The sequence below is a fragment of the Schistocerca serialis genome, chromosome 3 (genome assembly GCF_023864345.2).
Source record: "Schistocerca serialis cubense isolate TAMUIC-IGC-003099 chromosome 3, iqSchSeri2.2, whole genome shotgun sequence".
Lineage (NCBI taxonomy): Eukaryota > Metazoa > Arthropoda > Insecta > Orthoptera > Acrididae > Schistocerca > Schistocerca serialis.
In genome coordinates, this window is record NC_064640.1 from 133,796,945 (window position 1) to 133,813,254 (window position 16,310).

At 40.2% G+C, this 16,310-nt stretch overlaps 1 protein-coding gene across 1 annotated transcript in view; it reads left to right on the plus strand.

Moving 5' to 3' along the window:
- LOC126469832 (protein crumbs) overlaps window positions 1-16,310 on the plus strand; it is a 346,090-nt gene that overhangs the window by 122,243 nt on the left and 207,537 nt on the right. Inside the window, exons 5-7 of the mRNA XM_050097122.1 lie at window positions 499-594; window positions 5,888-5,998; window positions 7,265-7,379. Coding sequence (XP_049953079.1) covers window positions 499-594; window positions 5,888-5,998; window positions 7,265-7,379 — 322 coding nt within the window. The remainder of the gene's footprint in view (window positions 1-498; window positions 595-5,887; window positions 5,999-7,264; window positions 7,380-16,310) is intronic.

The following is a 16,310-nucleotide window of genomic DNA, read 5'->3' on the forward strand; positions in this document are numbered from 1 at the left end:
CTTCTTGCCTTATACACAACACACATTACTACTGACTGCTAGATACTGAAGTTTTCGCACTTGCATGCTAATGTGCAGTGAGCCTACACTTAACGGGTGTCTGGATACATTCAAAGATTTTACAAATTATCTGTGTAACTAGGGTGAGATTACACACTGTTTTTTGACAATTGCAATTTCTATGATGTAACTTTTCTACTGATACTTCCATATAGAAAAACAATAAAACAATAAACTTACAGTAATTGTGTAGAATCAGTAAAAATGATAGACAAAACTAAAAATATAAGAAGACACTTGATAAAACAATTGTAAAACTATGTTAGCTGTGCATAAGTTGGCAGTGTAGTCACATTACAAGTTTTCAAACGCTACCTTGTGAATTAACATATTTGAGAATTGGTTCTTGAAAAATATTTGCGGTTTTCAACACACAATGGTTATCTTTGTTTAATGTTTATCTGCCCTGTGCTGTATTGAAACAAACACTTTCTACAGGTCATCCTTGTGATCGCAACCCATGTCAGTATGGTGGAAGGTGTCAGATAGATGATTTTGGAAACTACAGCTGTATTTGTGATCCTATGCGTACAGGTATGTGCATTCAGAAGTTTTGTTAATTTTCTATGGCTATCAGTGGAAATGTTCAACAATGTAGGAAAAGATGGATTGCTACTTACCATAAAGAAGACACGTTAAATTGCTGAAAGGCACAATTAAAATACATTTACATAAAGCTTTTTGGTCACAGCCTTCATCAGTAAAACACACACACACACACACACACACACACACACACACACACACACAAAAGTTAACACACATCATTCACACATGACTGCCAACTCCAGCATCTCAGTCAGTTGTGCCTGTCTGCAACTTAATGTGTCTTCTTTATGGTAAGTAGCAATCTGTCTTTTCCTACATTGTTGATATTCCTATCTGGAGTTTCCACTGTTTGAGTGAAAATATTCATTTTTATGACATGTAGTTATGTACCACATATAAAACAAAACTGAAAAGCTATAAGTTGAATATGAAGAATGGTTGAGCAGTAGACACACACAAACAAGATTTGGAATAACTTAGCTGTGGGATAATGTTTCTCTACTGAAATAACAAACAAACAGATAAACAAAGAAACAAACACCTCCCACCTCCTCCTCCTCCTCTTCCTCCTCCTCTAGTATCTTAAAATATTGCCTATCTTATAGATAAATAAATTTTCAGGGTTGAGGGAAGGTATGTGATCCTATTGTCATTAGCTATTGTTCTTCGTTGTGAGAGAGTCAGTGTGAAGAAATTATTGTCTGCACCACCAACACCAGTTTAGGGGGAAATTCCATGCAGCAGTACTGCAGTTCTTCAGCATCTAAGTAGAAATACACTAATTGCTGTAAAACAATACTATGGTTCTCCTACACCTAAGCAGAATTGCACTAATTGCTGTGTTGGGCCTTATGGTTCAGCAGAGAAGTGCATGCCTGGAAGCCAAAAGGTTGTGGCAGCAAATCCCAGCCTTCACCTCTCAATGACGTGAGGAGTCAGCAGAAATGACATGTGGTTTGGATTCTACATTAAACTGTAGGTCCCCCTAGGTTGGGTAACTGGGACAGGTTAGGAATACAAAAGTCACTGAAGTGGTGTCCAATTGAAAGATTTGTACTAGTCCATTGAGCCACATGAAATAATTATTATTTTCATCATCATTACTAATTGTTGTTTGTGCTACATTACATCACACCATTGAAAATGTAGTGCCAACTCCTTGGGTAGGAACTTCATGCTGCCATATGTTGAAGGGGCTTTCACACATTTCATTTCTTTTCACAACAGTGGTAACTTGTATATGTGGTACATATAGGACCTGGAAAAACAGGTAATGATGATTAAAATAAATGCATTTCTCCTTGCTGTCGTGAGTTATGACGCTCTTCATACAATGCCTCTGTTGTTTTTATATTGAATTCTATAAGTTCTGCTTCTTCTAGTACTTTCTTCCTTTTGTATGAATGAAGGAAACACCCAAGAAACACCCAGTTTTAAAAATATGTTTCTCTTAGTTTTTGTTCATGTATTTACCTGCTGCCATATGGTAGTAATAATTTTTTCTATCTTTATTGCTTGATAAATCAAAACCTATATGTAATTTCTTCCAGTATACTGTTAATTGGTGAATTATGATATGATGTGTGTTGCTGTTTTATCATAAACTTCATTGAAAAATATTTTTCATTAACTTATGAACTGGTTCTCAGATTAGTTGGTCATCTTTAGATAACAACAAACAGATTTGTTATACAAAAATAACTAGCAACCTGAAGTTGAGTTGGTATGTAATAGGAGTAAAATTATGTTGGCCAGTACTTTCTCCAGGAGACAAAATTTTTAGTACTGCCGGGAAACAAACACAGAAGTATCGTAAACTATCATAACTTTTGGATCCATTAGTTCCTTCCATCTTTCTTTCCATCCTGTTGGCAGTACTAGTAGCAGCTTTGTTCATCTGTAGATCTCTTTTTATAAGGATATAGGACATGTCAAAGTATGTACAAGTTTAGACCAATTTAAAATAAGCTAATTCGTATACATGTACATTTACAGGCTTCTAGTAAGACACAGTCACTAGATTTACTCCTGATATACAATACATTTTTACAAATAACAATAAATAATGTAATGCCACACTCACTCATATCTCACCATCACTCACTGCACACGCTATACACACATTGTTTCATAACATTTCATTCACTACACACACACACACATACACACACACACACACACGTGATCTCTGACCATTTTTGTCCGCAGCTCGTGGTCGTGTGGTAGCATTCTCGCTTCCCGCACCCGGGTTCCCGGGTTCGATTCCCGGCGGGGTCAGGGATTTTCTCTGCCTCGTGATGACTGGGTGTTGTGTGCTGTCCTTAGGTTAGTTAGGTTTAAGTAGTTCTAAGTTCTAGGGGACTGATGACCATAGATGTTAAGTCCCATAGTGCTCAGAGCCATTTGAACAATTTTTTTTGACCATTTTCGTTACCACAACTTCCCATTTTCTATCCTGAAAAAATTGAGTCACCATCCCTCTATAATGAGTGAGATGTTGAGCTCAGAAAGAGGAAGAGGTGTTAGTATTGTCCATTGCGTAGCTTGGGAGTAAGTTTTTCTAGAAAAGGAAAAAACATAGTGTGAAGGTGTTATGTGGAATGTTGGATATTTTATAATCATTATTATTATTTATTTATTTGTATAACTTTTTTTTACCAAACCCCTACTCTGTTTTATGTAAGCAATCCTTCAATGTATGAAATGTATTGCATAACAGGTACTTTTTAGCTGCCTTTTTAAATAAGTGTATTTTTGCAATTTCTTTTATCTCTTTTGGTAATTTATTGTACAGTTTTATTCCTTGGTAGAAAATGCTGTTTTGAGTTTTATGTTTATTTTTTCTTGGCAAATGTAGGTTGAGTCAGGCTCTTGTTCCATAGTCATGAACAGAACTTTTCGTGCAGTAATTACCAATGTTATGTGTACAACTGACTGTTAATGTATTCGCATGGAGCAGTTAAAATCCCCAGTGTTTTGAACAGATCTTTACAATGAGCTCGACTACCATTTTGGGTTATGATTCTTATGCCTCTTTTCTTGAGTTTGAAAATTGTGTTCATATTTTGTGCAGATGTTCCCCAAAAAAGAATGCCGTAGCTAAGAATTGAGTGTACGTATGAATAGTATGTAACTAAAAGACACTGCATGTTACACACTGATGATGGGATTCTAAGGGCATAACACAATGATGACATTCTGTTTGCAAGTGCCTTTGTGTGTTCACACTACTTCAACTGAGAATCAATATTCATTCCGAGAAATTTTGCATTTGTTACACAGTCTATAGAGGTGCCATCTACATTTAATTTAACATTGTCATTTTCCCTCTTCAAACTGAAATTCATGGCATTAGTTTTCTTTATGTTCAATGGCACTTTATTACTTATTGACCAGTCATAAACTTCCTTGAGAGCTTCATTTGCTTTCTAAGCAAGGAGTCATCAGCGAAGAGAATTTTTTCACCATGAGTAACCTCACTGGGAAAGTCATTGATGTGTATCAGGAATAGTATTGGTCCTAATATGCTATCTTGTGGAACCCCTATATTAATATATTTTGGTTTTGATAAGTATTTCACTAAATGTTTAGATCTATTTGAAGTATGTGTTATCTCTTCTCTTTGTACCCCATCTGCTTGGTATGATCGAAACCAGTCATTAGCTAACCCTCTTATTCCTAATGCCTGTAATTTATTTAATAGAATCTTGTGGTCAACTGTATCAAAGGCCTTAGAAAGATCCAAAAATATGTCTGTGACACACTCATCTTTGTCAAGAGCATCAAGGACAACCTTTGTGAGAATTCTACTATGGCTGACACTGTATTTTAGCCACTTCGGAAACCAAACTGTGATTCGCTTAAAAGATGATGTTTATTCAGGTAATTCATTACTCTGTCTTTCATAATTGCTTATATTATTTTTGAGAATGGTGTAAGCAGGGAAATGGACTGGTAATTTTCTGTGTTATCTGCATTACCTTTCTCAAACAGAGGTATAACTCTTGCCTGTTTTAACTGCTCTGGAAATGTCCCTGATGTGAAGGATTCATTTATTATATTTGTTAAGGGGCCTTGTATAATCTCTATGCATTGTTTCAGTACACACATTGGTACTTCATCTAAACCTACTGACTTTTTATTTTTTAGTTTTTGAACAGTTTTATTGACTTCATTCCCTGTGGTTAGAAGTAACATCATTGTATTTAGTGCAACATTATTTACAGGTGTTAGATTTGTTTTGAAGAATTTTTGCTGTAACTTCTCTGCAATACTTGAAAAATGCTCATTTACATAGTTTGCTAAGTGTTGTGGATCATTTATTACCTTATCCCCCTCCCTCAGCAGTATGTTATTGTGCATTTCTTTTCCTCTCACCATTTCCTTTTTTATAACATTCAAGACTGCTTTGCTTTTATTCTCTGTGTTATATATTATTTTGTCATTAAATGACTTTTTACAGCAATCAGCACCTTCCTATAGATCTTTTTGTATTTATGATAGAAATTTATGAATTCTGGATCATTGCAACTCTTTTTCATGGAACTGAGGTATTTAAGTGTTTAGGAGGACTTCTTAATACCTGCTGTTATCCATCTGTTTTTGTGAGATGTTGGTACATACATGCATACTTTTGGAAATGCCTTTTCAAAGTTCAATTTAAATAATGTGAAGAATTTATTCACTCCATCCCAGCTTTGTTTTGCTAGTTCCTTTGAAAAATGTGTTATTTTGATTTCTGATAGGTGCCATTTGTAGGCTTGTAGTTTAGGGAATGATTTGATGTCTGACTTTACTGTTGTTATTTGACAGAGATGACCTGATAGTCTGAGATCTTTTACGGCAACATCACATTTTTCCCTGTCAATATTTGTGGCCACATGGTCAATTACTGATGCAGGCATTGTAGTAACCCTTGTTGCCTTATTGACCAATAGGGACATGCCAAAACTTTGAAGGATATTGTATTGTACGATACTGGGAAGTGCAATGTAAAATACAAATAACGGAGCTAACCTGCTCACCCTCCCTCCCACCCCATCCAACTCCTCTGCCTTACACACACGCGCGTGCGCGCGCGCGCACACACACACACACACACACACACACACACACACACACACACACACACACACACAGTGACATCCAAATGTGATTTTTGTTCACCTAATTGAAAGAAATTTGGTAATCATAATTAATTACACTCTTATTCACATGCTGTTGTCAGATGTACTTAGTGGCTATTTTTGAAGCAATGTTATTTTTTTGTGATATACAGGCCAACATTGTGAGTCTGACATGAGTACACATCCGTGTAATGCTAATCCGTGTGAAAATAATGGAACTTGTCATGTGCAAGACAAAACTTACAAATGCTCGTGTCTACCAGGTATGTAGTGTAAACACCTCAGAGTGACACAGATTTAAGTTCATGAAGAGCTAATAATATATAAGTAACATATATTTCTGATTTCACAAAACAGATGGGCCCTGGTTCTCTTAATACCATTAGTACTGATATTGCTGGTAATACTTTTGTAGGCAGAAGTAATGGAATTATTTCAGATCTTTTTTCATATGTGTTGTGAGTGAGTTCTAACAAAAGTGGTGTGTGTGTGTGTGTGTGTGTGTGTGTGTGTGTGTGTGTGTGTGTGAGAGAGAGAGATGATATTGCTGGTAGTACTTTTGTAGGCAGAAGTAATGGAATTATTTCAGATCTTTTTTCATATGTGTTGTGAGTGAGTTCTAACAAAAGTGGTGTGTGTGTGTGTGTGTGTGTGTGTGTGTGTGTGTGTGTGTGAGTGAGTGTGAGAGAGAGAGAGAGAGAGAGAGAGAGAGAGAGAGAGAGAGAGAGAGAAGAAGACAAGACTTAACTGATAAGTCAGTATGCAAAGTCAGTATGCAAAGTTTGCATATTGACTTATCAATTGGTCCTTGTTATCTTTCTTTGTTTCTTTTTTATTTTCATTTATTTCTTTGCTTTTATTCATGAACCTCTGTCTATGGTTCTTTTTCTCCTCATAATTAACATTATAAGCATTCTGAAGTCACTAATTTTCAGTAAGTCTCAATTAACTTCTGCGATTTCAATTCATCTTTTACTTTAATTTCATAGCCTTGTTTGCTCTGACTGACTTTCAAACTGTGTGCGCTTGTTTTGCCCCTGCGAGATGCACATTTCAGTCTCAGCAGTGTGTGTTTCTTTACTAACTTTTTTGTGTTGCTTAAGCCCTATATTTAAGACCACATGATCATTGCAGCTGTCTTATGTTTGTTTATAGATGTTCTCAGGTAATCCCTACAACTCTAAAGTTGCATCTTGTGTCTTTCTACAATCACTGACAATTGGAGAAAGTTTCATTATGTTTTTAATGTTGAGGTGATTCACAGTAAAGTGGTTTTCAACAGGAAAATGTAATAGAAATCATAAACAATGTGTTTCCTACTTTCAAAAAAATTATGTTTATTGTTTTTTGTTAAGGATTTACACCTCCTTAGACTGTAGTGATATGGTCTGTAACTTTTCATGTACTAAAAAAAAAAAATGTAATTTTAACATAATTCTGTTTCATTTGTTAGTCAACATTGAGAGTTCAGTTACATAAAATCAGACACTATGACTGATTTTATTTCTGATTTTTGTTTGTGTTTGTAGGATTCGAGGGTCACAGATGTGAGATCGATATTGATGATTGTGTGTCTAGTCCTTGTAGGAATGGAGCAACATGTGTGGACCAAGTAAATAGTTATTATTGCAACTGCAGCCATGGGTGAGTGAGAAATAATACATGTACTTTTAAATATTGTAAGCAAAACATCCATTTTGTAGAAAATAAGAATGTAGGTTCAAAATACAATAAAAGGGAAACCAGCACTGAGTAAACCACTCAGTCAGACAACAGAAACATTTTTAAGTGATGTGATTTGCAGTAGTAAAAGGAGGGTGTTCTATCACATAGACATCACCATCAGCTTAGTCACATGTACAGATACATACAGCACCACAGTAGCCTGGAAATGAAGTGAAGACCATAAAGAAAATCACCTTCCAGTTTGAAGCAGAAACATCATAGAGAACCAACATAATTTTATGAAACAAAATGAAGATTAAGTTATCCCCTTCCCTCTCTATCTCTTCCTCCCCACCATTCCACCCACCCTCCCTCCCTCCCTCCCTCCCTCCCTCCAATAAATAGTGTGCAATCTCAAGACATAGCATACTAAGCTGCTCAAAGAACAAAACCCTATCTGGTCATAGTTTGTTACAGAAGCAGCACAGTATAGAGTAGCTGCCTCATAATAGTATTGAAGTTGAGTAACTGTATTTGAGTCGGTTAGGCAGTGCACTACCATTACTTTTTAATGTCTCAGTTCATATTTCTGCACAGCTGTGTGAACCAAATCTATTGGCTCACCAGTCTGAAATGCAAATGATGCAACAGTTTTGTTGGACTTCATTCCAAGACTGCTCCTAACTCATATAGTGTGGCAAGTCTAATGCCAGAGTCTGAGGTATGAGTCTGCAATATGTGTGGCAGTGGTAGCCTACCTCACTATTACTGCTCCTGATGCAATGCTCAGCACAGCACTTGTGTCATACGTAAAACATTCTGTAACAGAGAAGAGTGCTGCAAAGTTTTTCAGTTTTGGTCTGGTGCACAACTGACAACTTTGAGTTCCATACAACGCTCCATATCATGAACTTCACGCTAATTTTTCTCCATAGGTTTAATTTTTGTTTGACAGCATCAATTGCGTCTGCCATATCAGTTATCAAATGATTCTTCCCTTGCATTGTGAGACTTAATGAATTAATTTAATCTGTGATGTTGACTGTAAAAGTGAAGTCAGCAAACCAACAGTGACCACAGAGATTCCTGTGTTCTTTTCCACTTATCGCTAGGAATATTGCTATCTCTTCTCGCAAATTAAGGAACATTGTGAGAACTCATCCATGACTTAACCACCTAATTTCAGAGGTATGGAATATTGGCATATTTGGCTTCGACATCAGGCAAGAATTCAGTGTGACCAAATATAGTTCACTGTATGGACAATAACATTCAATATACCATTTACTTTTACTGATTTAGCATATAGTGCTTCTGTGTTTCGGGCAATGAATGGCAGCTGTCAACGAGGTCCCAGCAAATTTCAGTTTCTCCCTTAATCGAGCTAGTAAGACTACTTTGATTCCTGACACTGATGGTGCACTGTCTTATGTGATACTGATCAGCCACTTCCATTCCACTCCAGAGGAATCAATTAACATCTCCACAGCATCAAAAATGCTCTTGACGGTGGTCGTATCCTTAAGTGACATTAAACTTAGAAGCTCCTCCATCATCAACTAGGTGTTGACTTACAGCATGAAAATCACCATCTGGGCTGAATCTGACACATCAGTAAGTTGTCAAGTGCGAAGGAAAATGCTATGAACTTGGATGCTGTTTGAGGCAGCAGACACTGTACAGTGGCAGCCATCACAGCAATGTGCCGTACTACTTTATGTCAAGAAAGGGCTACTTGCTCAAACTTTGACACTTCTGCTTGCCACAAAACTTTAACTGTCTCTGCTATACATTTTTTCTGCCTGCCATGAAACCTTTACTGTGTATACTATATTTTTCTTAATGTGCTATCCATCACAAAATGTTCTTCTATGCCTTGCAGTTTTGAAAGTTATTTTGTAACTCACGTGTAGTGATAGCCCCTTGATGTCATCTTCCTTCTTTAGAAACAAATTGTACATTTTTAAATGGTTATAACTGCAAATTGTACTCAAAATGATGATTGTCTTTCACATTTGTAAACAGGTTTCTTCTGTTACTGCATGTACTTAGTTATATACACTCCTGGAAATTGAAATAAGAACACCGTGAATTCATTGTCCCAGGAAGGGGAAACTTTATTGACACATTCCTGGGGTCAGATACATCACATGATCACACTGACAGAACCACAGGCACATAGACACAGGCAACAGAGCATGCACAATGTCGGCACTAGTACAGTGCATATCCACCTTTCGCAGCAATGCAGGCTGCTATTCTCCCATGGAGACGATCGTAGAGATGCTGGATGTAGTCCTGTGGAACGGCTTGCCATGCCATTTCCACCTGGCGCCTCAGTTGGACCAGTGTTCGTGCTGGACGTGCAGACCGCGTGAGACGACGCTTCATCCAATCCCAAACATGCTCAATGGGGGACAGATCCGGAGATCTTGCTGGCCAGGGTAGTTGACTTACACCTTCTAGAGCACGTTGGGTGGCACGGGATACATGCGGACGTGCATTGTCCTGTTGGAACAGCAAGTTCCCTTGCCGGTCTAGGAATGGTAGAACGATGGGTTCGATGACGGTTTGGATGTACCGTGCACTATTCAGTGTCCCCTCGACGATCACCAGTGGTGTACGGCCAGTGTAGGAGATCGCTCCCCACACCATGATGCCGGGTGTTGGCCCTGTGTGCCTCGGTTGTATGCAGTCCTGATTGTGGCGCTCACCTGCACGGCGCCAAACACGCATACGACCATCATTGGCACCAAGGCAGAAGCGACTCTCATCGCTGAAGACGACACGTCTCCATTCGTCCCTCCATTCACGCCTGTCACGACACCACTGGAGGCGGGCTGCACGATGTTGGGGCGTGAGCGGAAGACGGCCTAACGGTGTGCGGGACCGTAGCCCAGCTTCATGGAGACGGTTGCGAATGGTCCTCGCCGATACCCCAGGAGCAACAGTGTCCCTAATTTGCTGGGAAGTGGCGGTGCGGTCCCCTACGGCACTGCGTAGGATCCTACAGTCTTGGCGTGCATCCGTGCGTCGCTGCGGTCCGGTTCCAGGTCGACGGGCACGTGCACCTTCCGCCGACCACTGGCGACAACATCGATGTACTGTGGAGACCTCACGCCCCACGTGTTGAGCAATTCGGCGGTACGTCCACCCGGCCTCCCGCATGCCCACTATACGCCCTCGCTCAAAGTCCGTCAACTGCACATACGGTTCACGTCCACGTTGTCGCGGCATGCTACCAGTGTTAAAGACTGCGATGGAGCTCCGTATGCCACGGCAAACTGGCTGACACTGACGGCGGCGGTGCACAAATGCTGCGCAGCTAGCGCCATTCGACGGCCAACACCGTGGTTCCTGGTGTGTCCGCTGTGCCGTGCGTGTGATCATTGCTTGTACAGCCCTCTCGCAGTGTCCGGAGCAAGTATGGTGGGTCTGATACACCGGTGTCAATGTGTTCTTTTTTCCATTTCCAGGAGTGTATTTATGTACTTCTTTCTTTATACTTTCATAACATGTAACTCTGTTTTTTCCCAAGGGTAGCCTTCAGTTCACCTATCATTCTCTCCTGTTCACCAGAAGACATGTGCATCATATAATTTTTGTGGCTGGTGGTGTACTGATGTTCCAGGGTGTGTTTCTTTCCATTTCATAACACCGTGATGGCATATTAAGTGCTTCGCATAGCCTTCAAACAATATGAAGATGTAAAACAATTCCCATTTCATATTGAATGGTGTCTCCATTTTTCTTTACTTTGTCAAGCTCATAGATGGCATAGAATTCCCAATGCAAAATGTATATCTAATTTAACACTACTGGCTGCTGTAGCAAACTGCTTGGCATGTGGCAAGGTGACTGCCTTGCTTTTGCAGTGTACAGCTGCAGTCTTCCTTTTCTTTTTCCTCCTCATCCCTCAGCCCCTCTCGGTGGTGCACTCAGAGCACTAGGCAGGAGTGCAATTAGAGCGTTTGCTCCCTCTGAGCACTGTTTGGCCAGGCCTGGCCTAATTAATATCCATGTCCCAAGAATGAAGTCTCTCTGCTACATTCAGTTAGCTTTTACATCTATATGTAATTGTACATGACAACATTTGCAAGATTGGTGTGTGCATGTAGCGGTTCTTCACATTTCGTGGTTGTTATGAAAGTGCTATTATAACCTTCAGTCAGCCATTCCTTGTCCAGAACAATAACTGAAGTACACAACTTATGCCTTTCTCTTTAGTGTGATGTGAGTGCAGTAGTCACATAAATATATAAAAATAGAAGAGTCTCCACCTTTTTCACATGCATCTCATTAGCACCAGATGCAGATGGTGCTGCAGTAGTGATGTCCAGATCAACTGTCAGTATGGACAGAGTGCTTTCAGAAGTATTATTCACATTGATCAAAGAAATAGTAGGTCCTGAAGAAACTGAACTGCACTGGAAGAATATCCTAAAGTCTAATTGTACATTCTTCCAAGATACTTGATAGATTTAGTTCCATAGATTGCTGTTAAAAATAATTGGTAATGAAATGTGGCTCTACCAAAACAATCCAGAGATAATGTGGCAGTTGTATTCCTGGATCTGTGATGTTGTGTGTTTAACAAAACTGGAGGGGAGTAATTACTATGTTGAGTTTGGGAGGGGGGGGGGGGGGGGGGGGGGGGGGGGTCAGCAGCGTCTCCCGTATAGCCGAAGTTGGGGCCCCATTTTTTTTTTTTTTTTTTTTTTTTTTCTTCTTAACTCAAAACAGAAATAAACTACATGTAAACATTTTCTTGAGTCCTTTGGAACAACTGTGCTCCTGCATGAAGCAGTCCAGAATAATGTAACGACAGAGGAATATTTTTGTCCCGCCATTGAGTCTTTTAGGGAATTCATGGATCAATGCAACTTGAAGGATATTTATTGAGAAGAGCTGAAAGAAAGGATTTGGAAAAACAGACATTTACATTAGTTTTTCAAAAGACTTGTAATGTCATAATTGTGTGTCAAACAAAAGGTAATTATAAGTCTTACAAAGATTAATTTTGTACTTTGAACTATTAGGTTGGTGCATAAGTTTGTAGTGTTTTTGTTTTGTATATTGGCATTTTAATTGCTATAGGTTTATTTATTGGTGGTTTGTTTTTAAATTGTATTTTCATTTGGTGATGATGAATGGAGCTGTGGACCCTGGAAAAAGGAATGCCAAGTGGAGAAATCAGAACATTTTCGACACCTTCTTCTGTTTGAGTTCAGTAGAGGAGTGACAGCTGTCGAGGCAGCCAGAAACGTTTGCGGCATGTGTGGGGATAATGCCATTGGACAGACCACAGCAAGAAAATGGTTTTCTCATTTTAAGACGGATCGTTTTGATATTAGTGACTCTCCACATTCAGGAAAACTTTCCGGGTTTCGTGAAGGTTGTTTAAACACATTAATCCACAATGATGCACGTCAGTGCACTCAAGAACTGGCAGCTCTGATGAATCGTGACCATTCCACCATTGTGCGACATTCACATGCTATGGGGAAGGTTCAAAAATTGGGTCTGTGGGTACCACCTACCCTAAACCAAAATAGCAAAAATCAGTAGGTGGCCATATGTGCATCTCTCCTTGCTTGTCAATTGGCTTATGAACAACAGTGAATGTTCCTATTCTGTATTGTTAGTGGTGACAAGAAAGGGTGTCTTTATGTTAACGTAAGGAAAAGAAAGGAATAGTTGAGTCCAAACAAAGCAGCAGCTTCGTGTACAAAGACTTGCGCACATGCATAAAAGATAACTGATGTACTTTCACTCAAGATGGGTGCGATTTCAGAGGGTGGGCACCCATGCAATTCACAGGCACGCTATAGAGACTACCTGCATCAGCCTCCTGGTGCACTCTGATGAGCCGCCAAAGAAGCAGCATTATGTAAGCAATTACAAATGAGTGCTCAGCTTATTCCTTATGCTGTATTATTGTTGTCCACTCAACATGATCAGTGCTACGCACAACTTGTATCTTACGTGTTGCTCTATAAAGTATTATGTTCCCTAAATCGTGTTTGTTCTTGCTATAACAAACTTGGTGACGAGTGAGGGTTATGTTTCCTCTGCATGTTAATGTCAGTGCTAAGTCACCCAACAAACATCTCGATGGAAGAAATACTCAGATGTCTCATTGCCCAGCAGCAAGCTTTTGCAGACAACAGCAAGCATGCACCACGTCTCCCAGCCAAGCGATGCCTGCATGTTCATGGCAGGTCACTCTCCTTTCAGTGCAACCATCATCCTTTCGTGCATCGGCTGAAGATTGGGACTCCTATGAGACATGGTTACACCAACACTTCCAAGATTTTCCCTTGGGTAATGCAAACCAGTGTACGGCTTTCTTTCTTTCTCAGCTTTCACCACGCATCTATCAGCTGTTGTGCCAATTTGCCCCTTTGCAATAATCAGCCAACTTATCATTTGATGAAATGTCCAAGCGTCTCTTAACCTATTACTGTGACAGAGTGCAAGTCATTTTGACGCACATAGAATTTTACTGTTGTCAGAAACACCTTAACCAGTCTTACGAATTTGTCACTAGTACCCATCACAAATCCTATGCTGATCATGTGAGGCTATTATTGGCCTGGCCCCGAATAGGGAAGTCCACAAAAAAGCACTTCAGTGTGAGGATCTGACGCTCATGTTTGAGTTCAATATAGCACGGTCCTTTGAAGTGTCTCAGACCACAGGCGATCAGATAGCTACATGGGGGAGGTATCGAAAGTTGCTCAGACAACCCATGTTAGGCACACAGCAAGTGTTCAGAATGATAGGGGAGCTGGTGCACCAGTACAACCTTCAACTCAGTTTTGCCTGGGGCAGCATCGGTTATGGCCACAGCAGCAACAGGCTGTGTCACAACAGTGGGCACGTGCTCTCCTTCCATCTTACTTGTACTGCTTTGTCTATCACAAGTGTGCTGTGTGTCCTAATCACTCATCATCATTTCATCCCCATCGACGTGCAAGTCGCCGAAGTGGCGTCAAATCGAAAGACTTGCACCAGGCGAGCGGTCTACCCGACGGGAGGCCCTCGTCACACGACATTTCATTTCATTGGGCACTTTGAAACAATTGTCGAAAGAAAGGCCACATTGCATCAGTTTGTAACTCCTCTATGAACATGGTGGACACAGCAGTACTGATGGGCATAAACTGTATCTCTACAATGGCTCTTTCCCTGAACAAATTTTTTATTGGCTTGTGTGTGTTTAATAAACCGTTAAAAATCCAAGTGGACACAGGAGCTGCAGTGACTTTAATAAATGCACAAACGTATGTGGACTTGGCTCGCCTCCCCTCCCCACACACAGGTTTTGCAGAAGTTGGTTAGCTACAATAAGCAGCAGATTCTGAGCCTAGGTCATCCCCCCTCCCCTGTCTCTTACAAAGGTATTTTTCACCATCTCACTTTCCTTGTTGTGCATGATTCCGATACTGCAGACCTGTTGTGGTTAGATGCGTTTAATGCTTTTGGTTCCTCCATTGCAGATGAGGTAAATTTAGTGTCAGATCGAGTTCCGTATCAGCAGCTGGAGTCCCTCTGCTCTTGAGTTTTCGTCTCTGTTTTCCCCTGGACTAGATTGTGTGTTTTCAGGCCTACATTACCATGAAAGAGTCTGCCAACTTTCATTTTTTTGGGGGGGTGATAGGTGCCTATCGCATTGTGTGACTCTATCAAGGTTGAATTTGACCATTTGGCATCACTCAGTGTCATTTTTATTTCTTCTAGTGAATGGGCTACACCACTGTTCATTGTTAAGAAGCTGATGGCTAAGCTTTGTATCTGGGGTGACACGAGTGTCATGATTAATGCATAGTATGAGTGACAGGTACATAACCTTTGCCCCACCCTGACAAGTTGTTCGCAAAATTGTCAGTTGGTCACTAATTTTCCAAGATTGATTTGTTGGAAGCCATACCTCCAGCTCCCATTGGGTGAGACTACTGGGCGCCTTCTCATTGTCAGTACATCTTTCAGCCTATATCATTAACTACACTTGCCTTCTGGTGCCCACAATTTTTCAGCACTTTTTAGAACAACTGACAGCCTTTGTACTCGGCTGCATCAATTACCTCGACGATGTCGTTGTTTTGGGTTCTTCCACTGAGGACCACCTTAGCAACCTCTGATTGTTGTTTCCTGTTTTGCAGTCTATGGGTCTCAAGTGCATTGCCAAATCTAAGTTCCTTCACCCATCAATTGAGTATCTAGATTTTGAGGTTTATCACACAGGGGTCAAGCCACTGTGTCACCATATTGATGCAATTACGTCTTTGCCACAGTCGACCTCTGCTAAGGAAGTGCAGGTGTTTCTAGATAAAGTTGCGTACTGCCATAAGTATTTACGGCATGCATCCACTGTTACTCAGCCATTGCTGCATGCACTTTTGTGTAAAAATGAGCCTTTTTTATGATCCACAGCTTGTGATCTAGCACTTGCTTTGTTTAAATCTAAGCTTTAATCTGCCCCATGTCTTGTCATTATTCAGCCAGCTCAGCATCTCGTGTTGGCTTCAGATGCCTCTCAGCATGACTTTGGTGCAGTGTTGGTGAACAAATACACTATGTGATCAAAAGTAACCAGTCACCCCACCCAAAACACAGGTTTTTCATATTAGGTGCACTGTGCTGCCATCTACTGCCGGATACACCATATAAGCGACCTCAGTAGTCATTAGACATTGTGAGAGAGGAGAAGGGGTGCTCCACGGAACTCATGGACTTCAAATGTGGTCAGGTGATTGGGTGTCAGTTGTGTCATACATCTATACATGAGATTTCGACATTCCTAAACATCCCTAGGTCTGCTGTTTCCGATGTGATAGTGAAGTGGAAACATGAAGGGACATGTACAGCACAAAAGCGTACAGAGCGACCTCATCTGTTGACTGACAG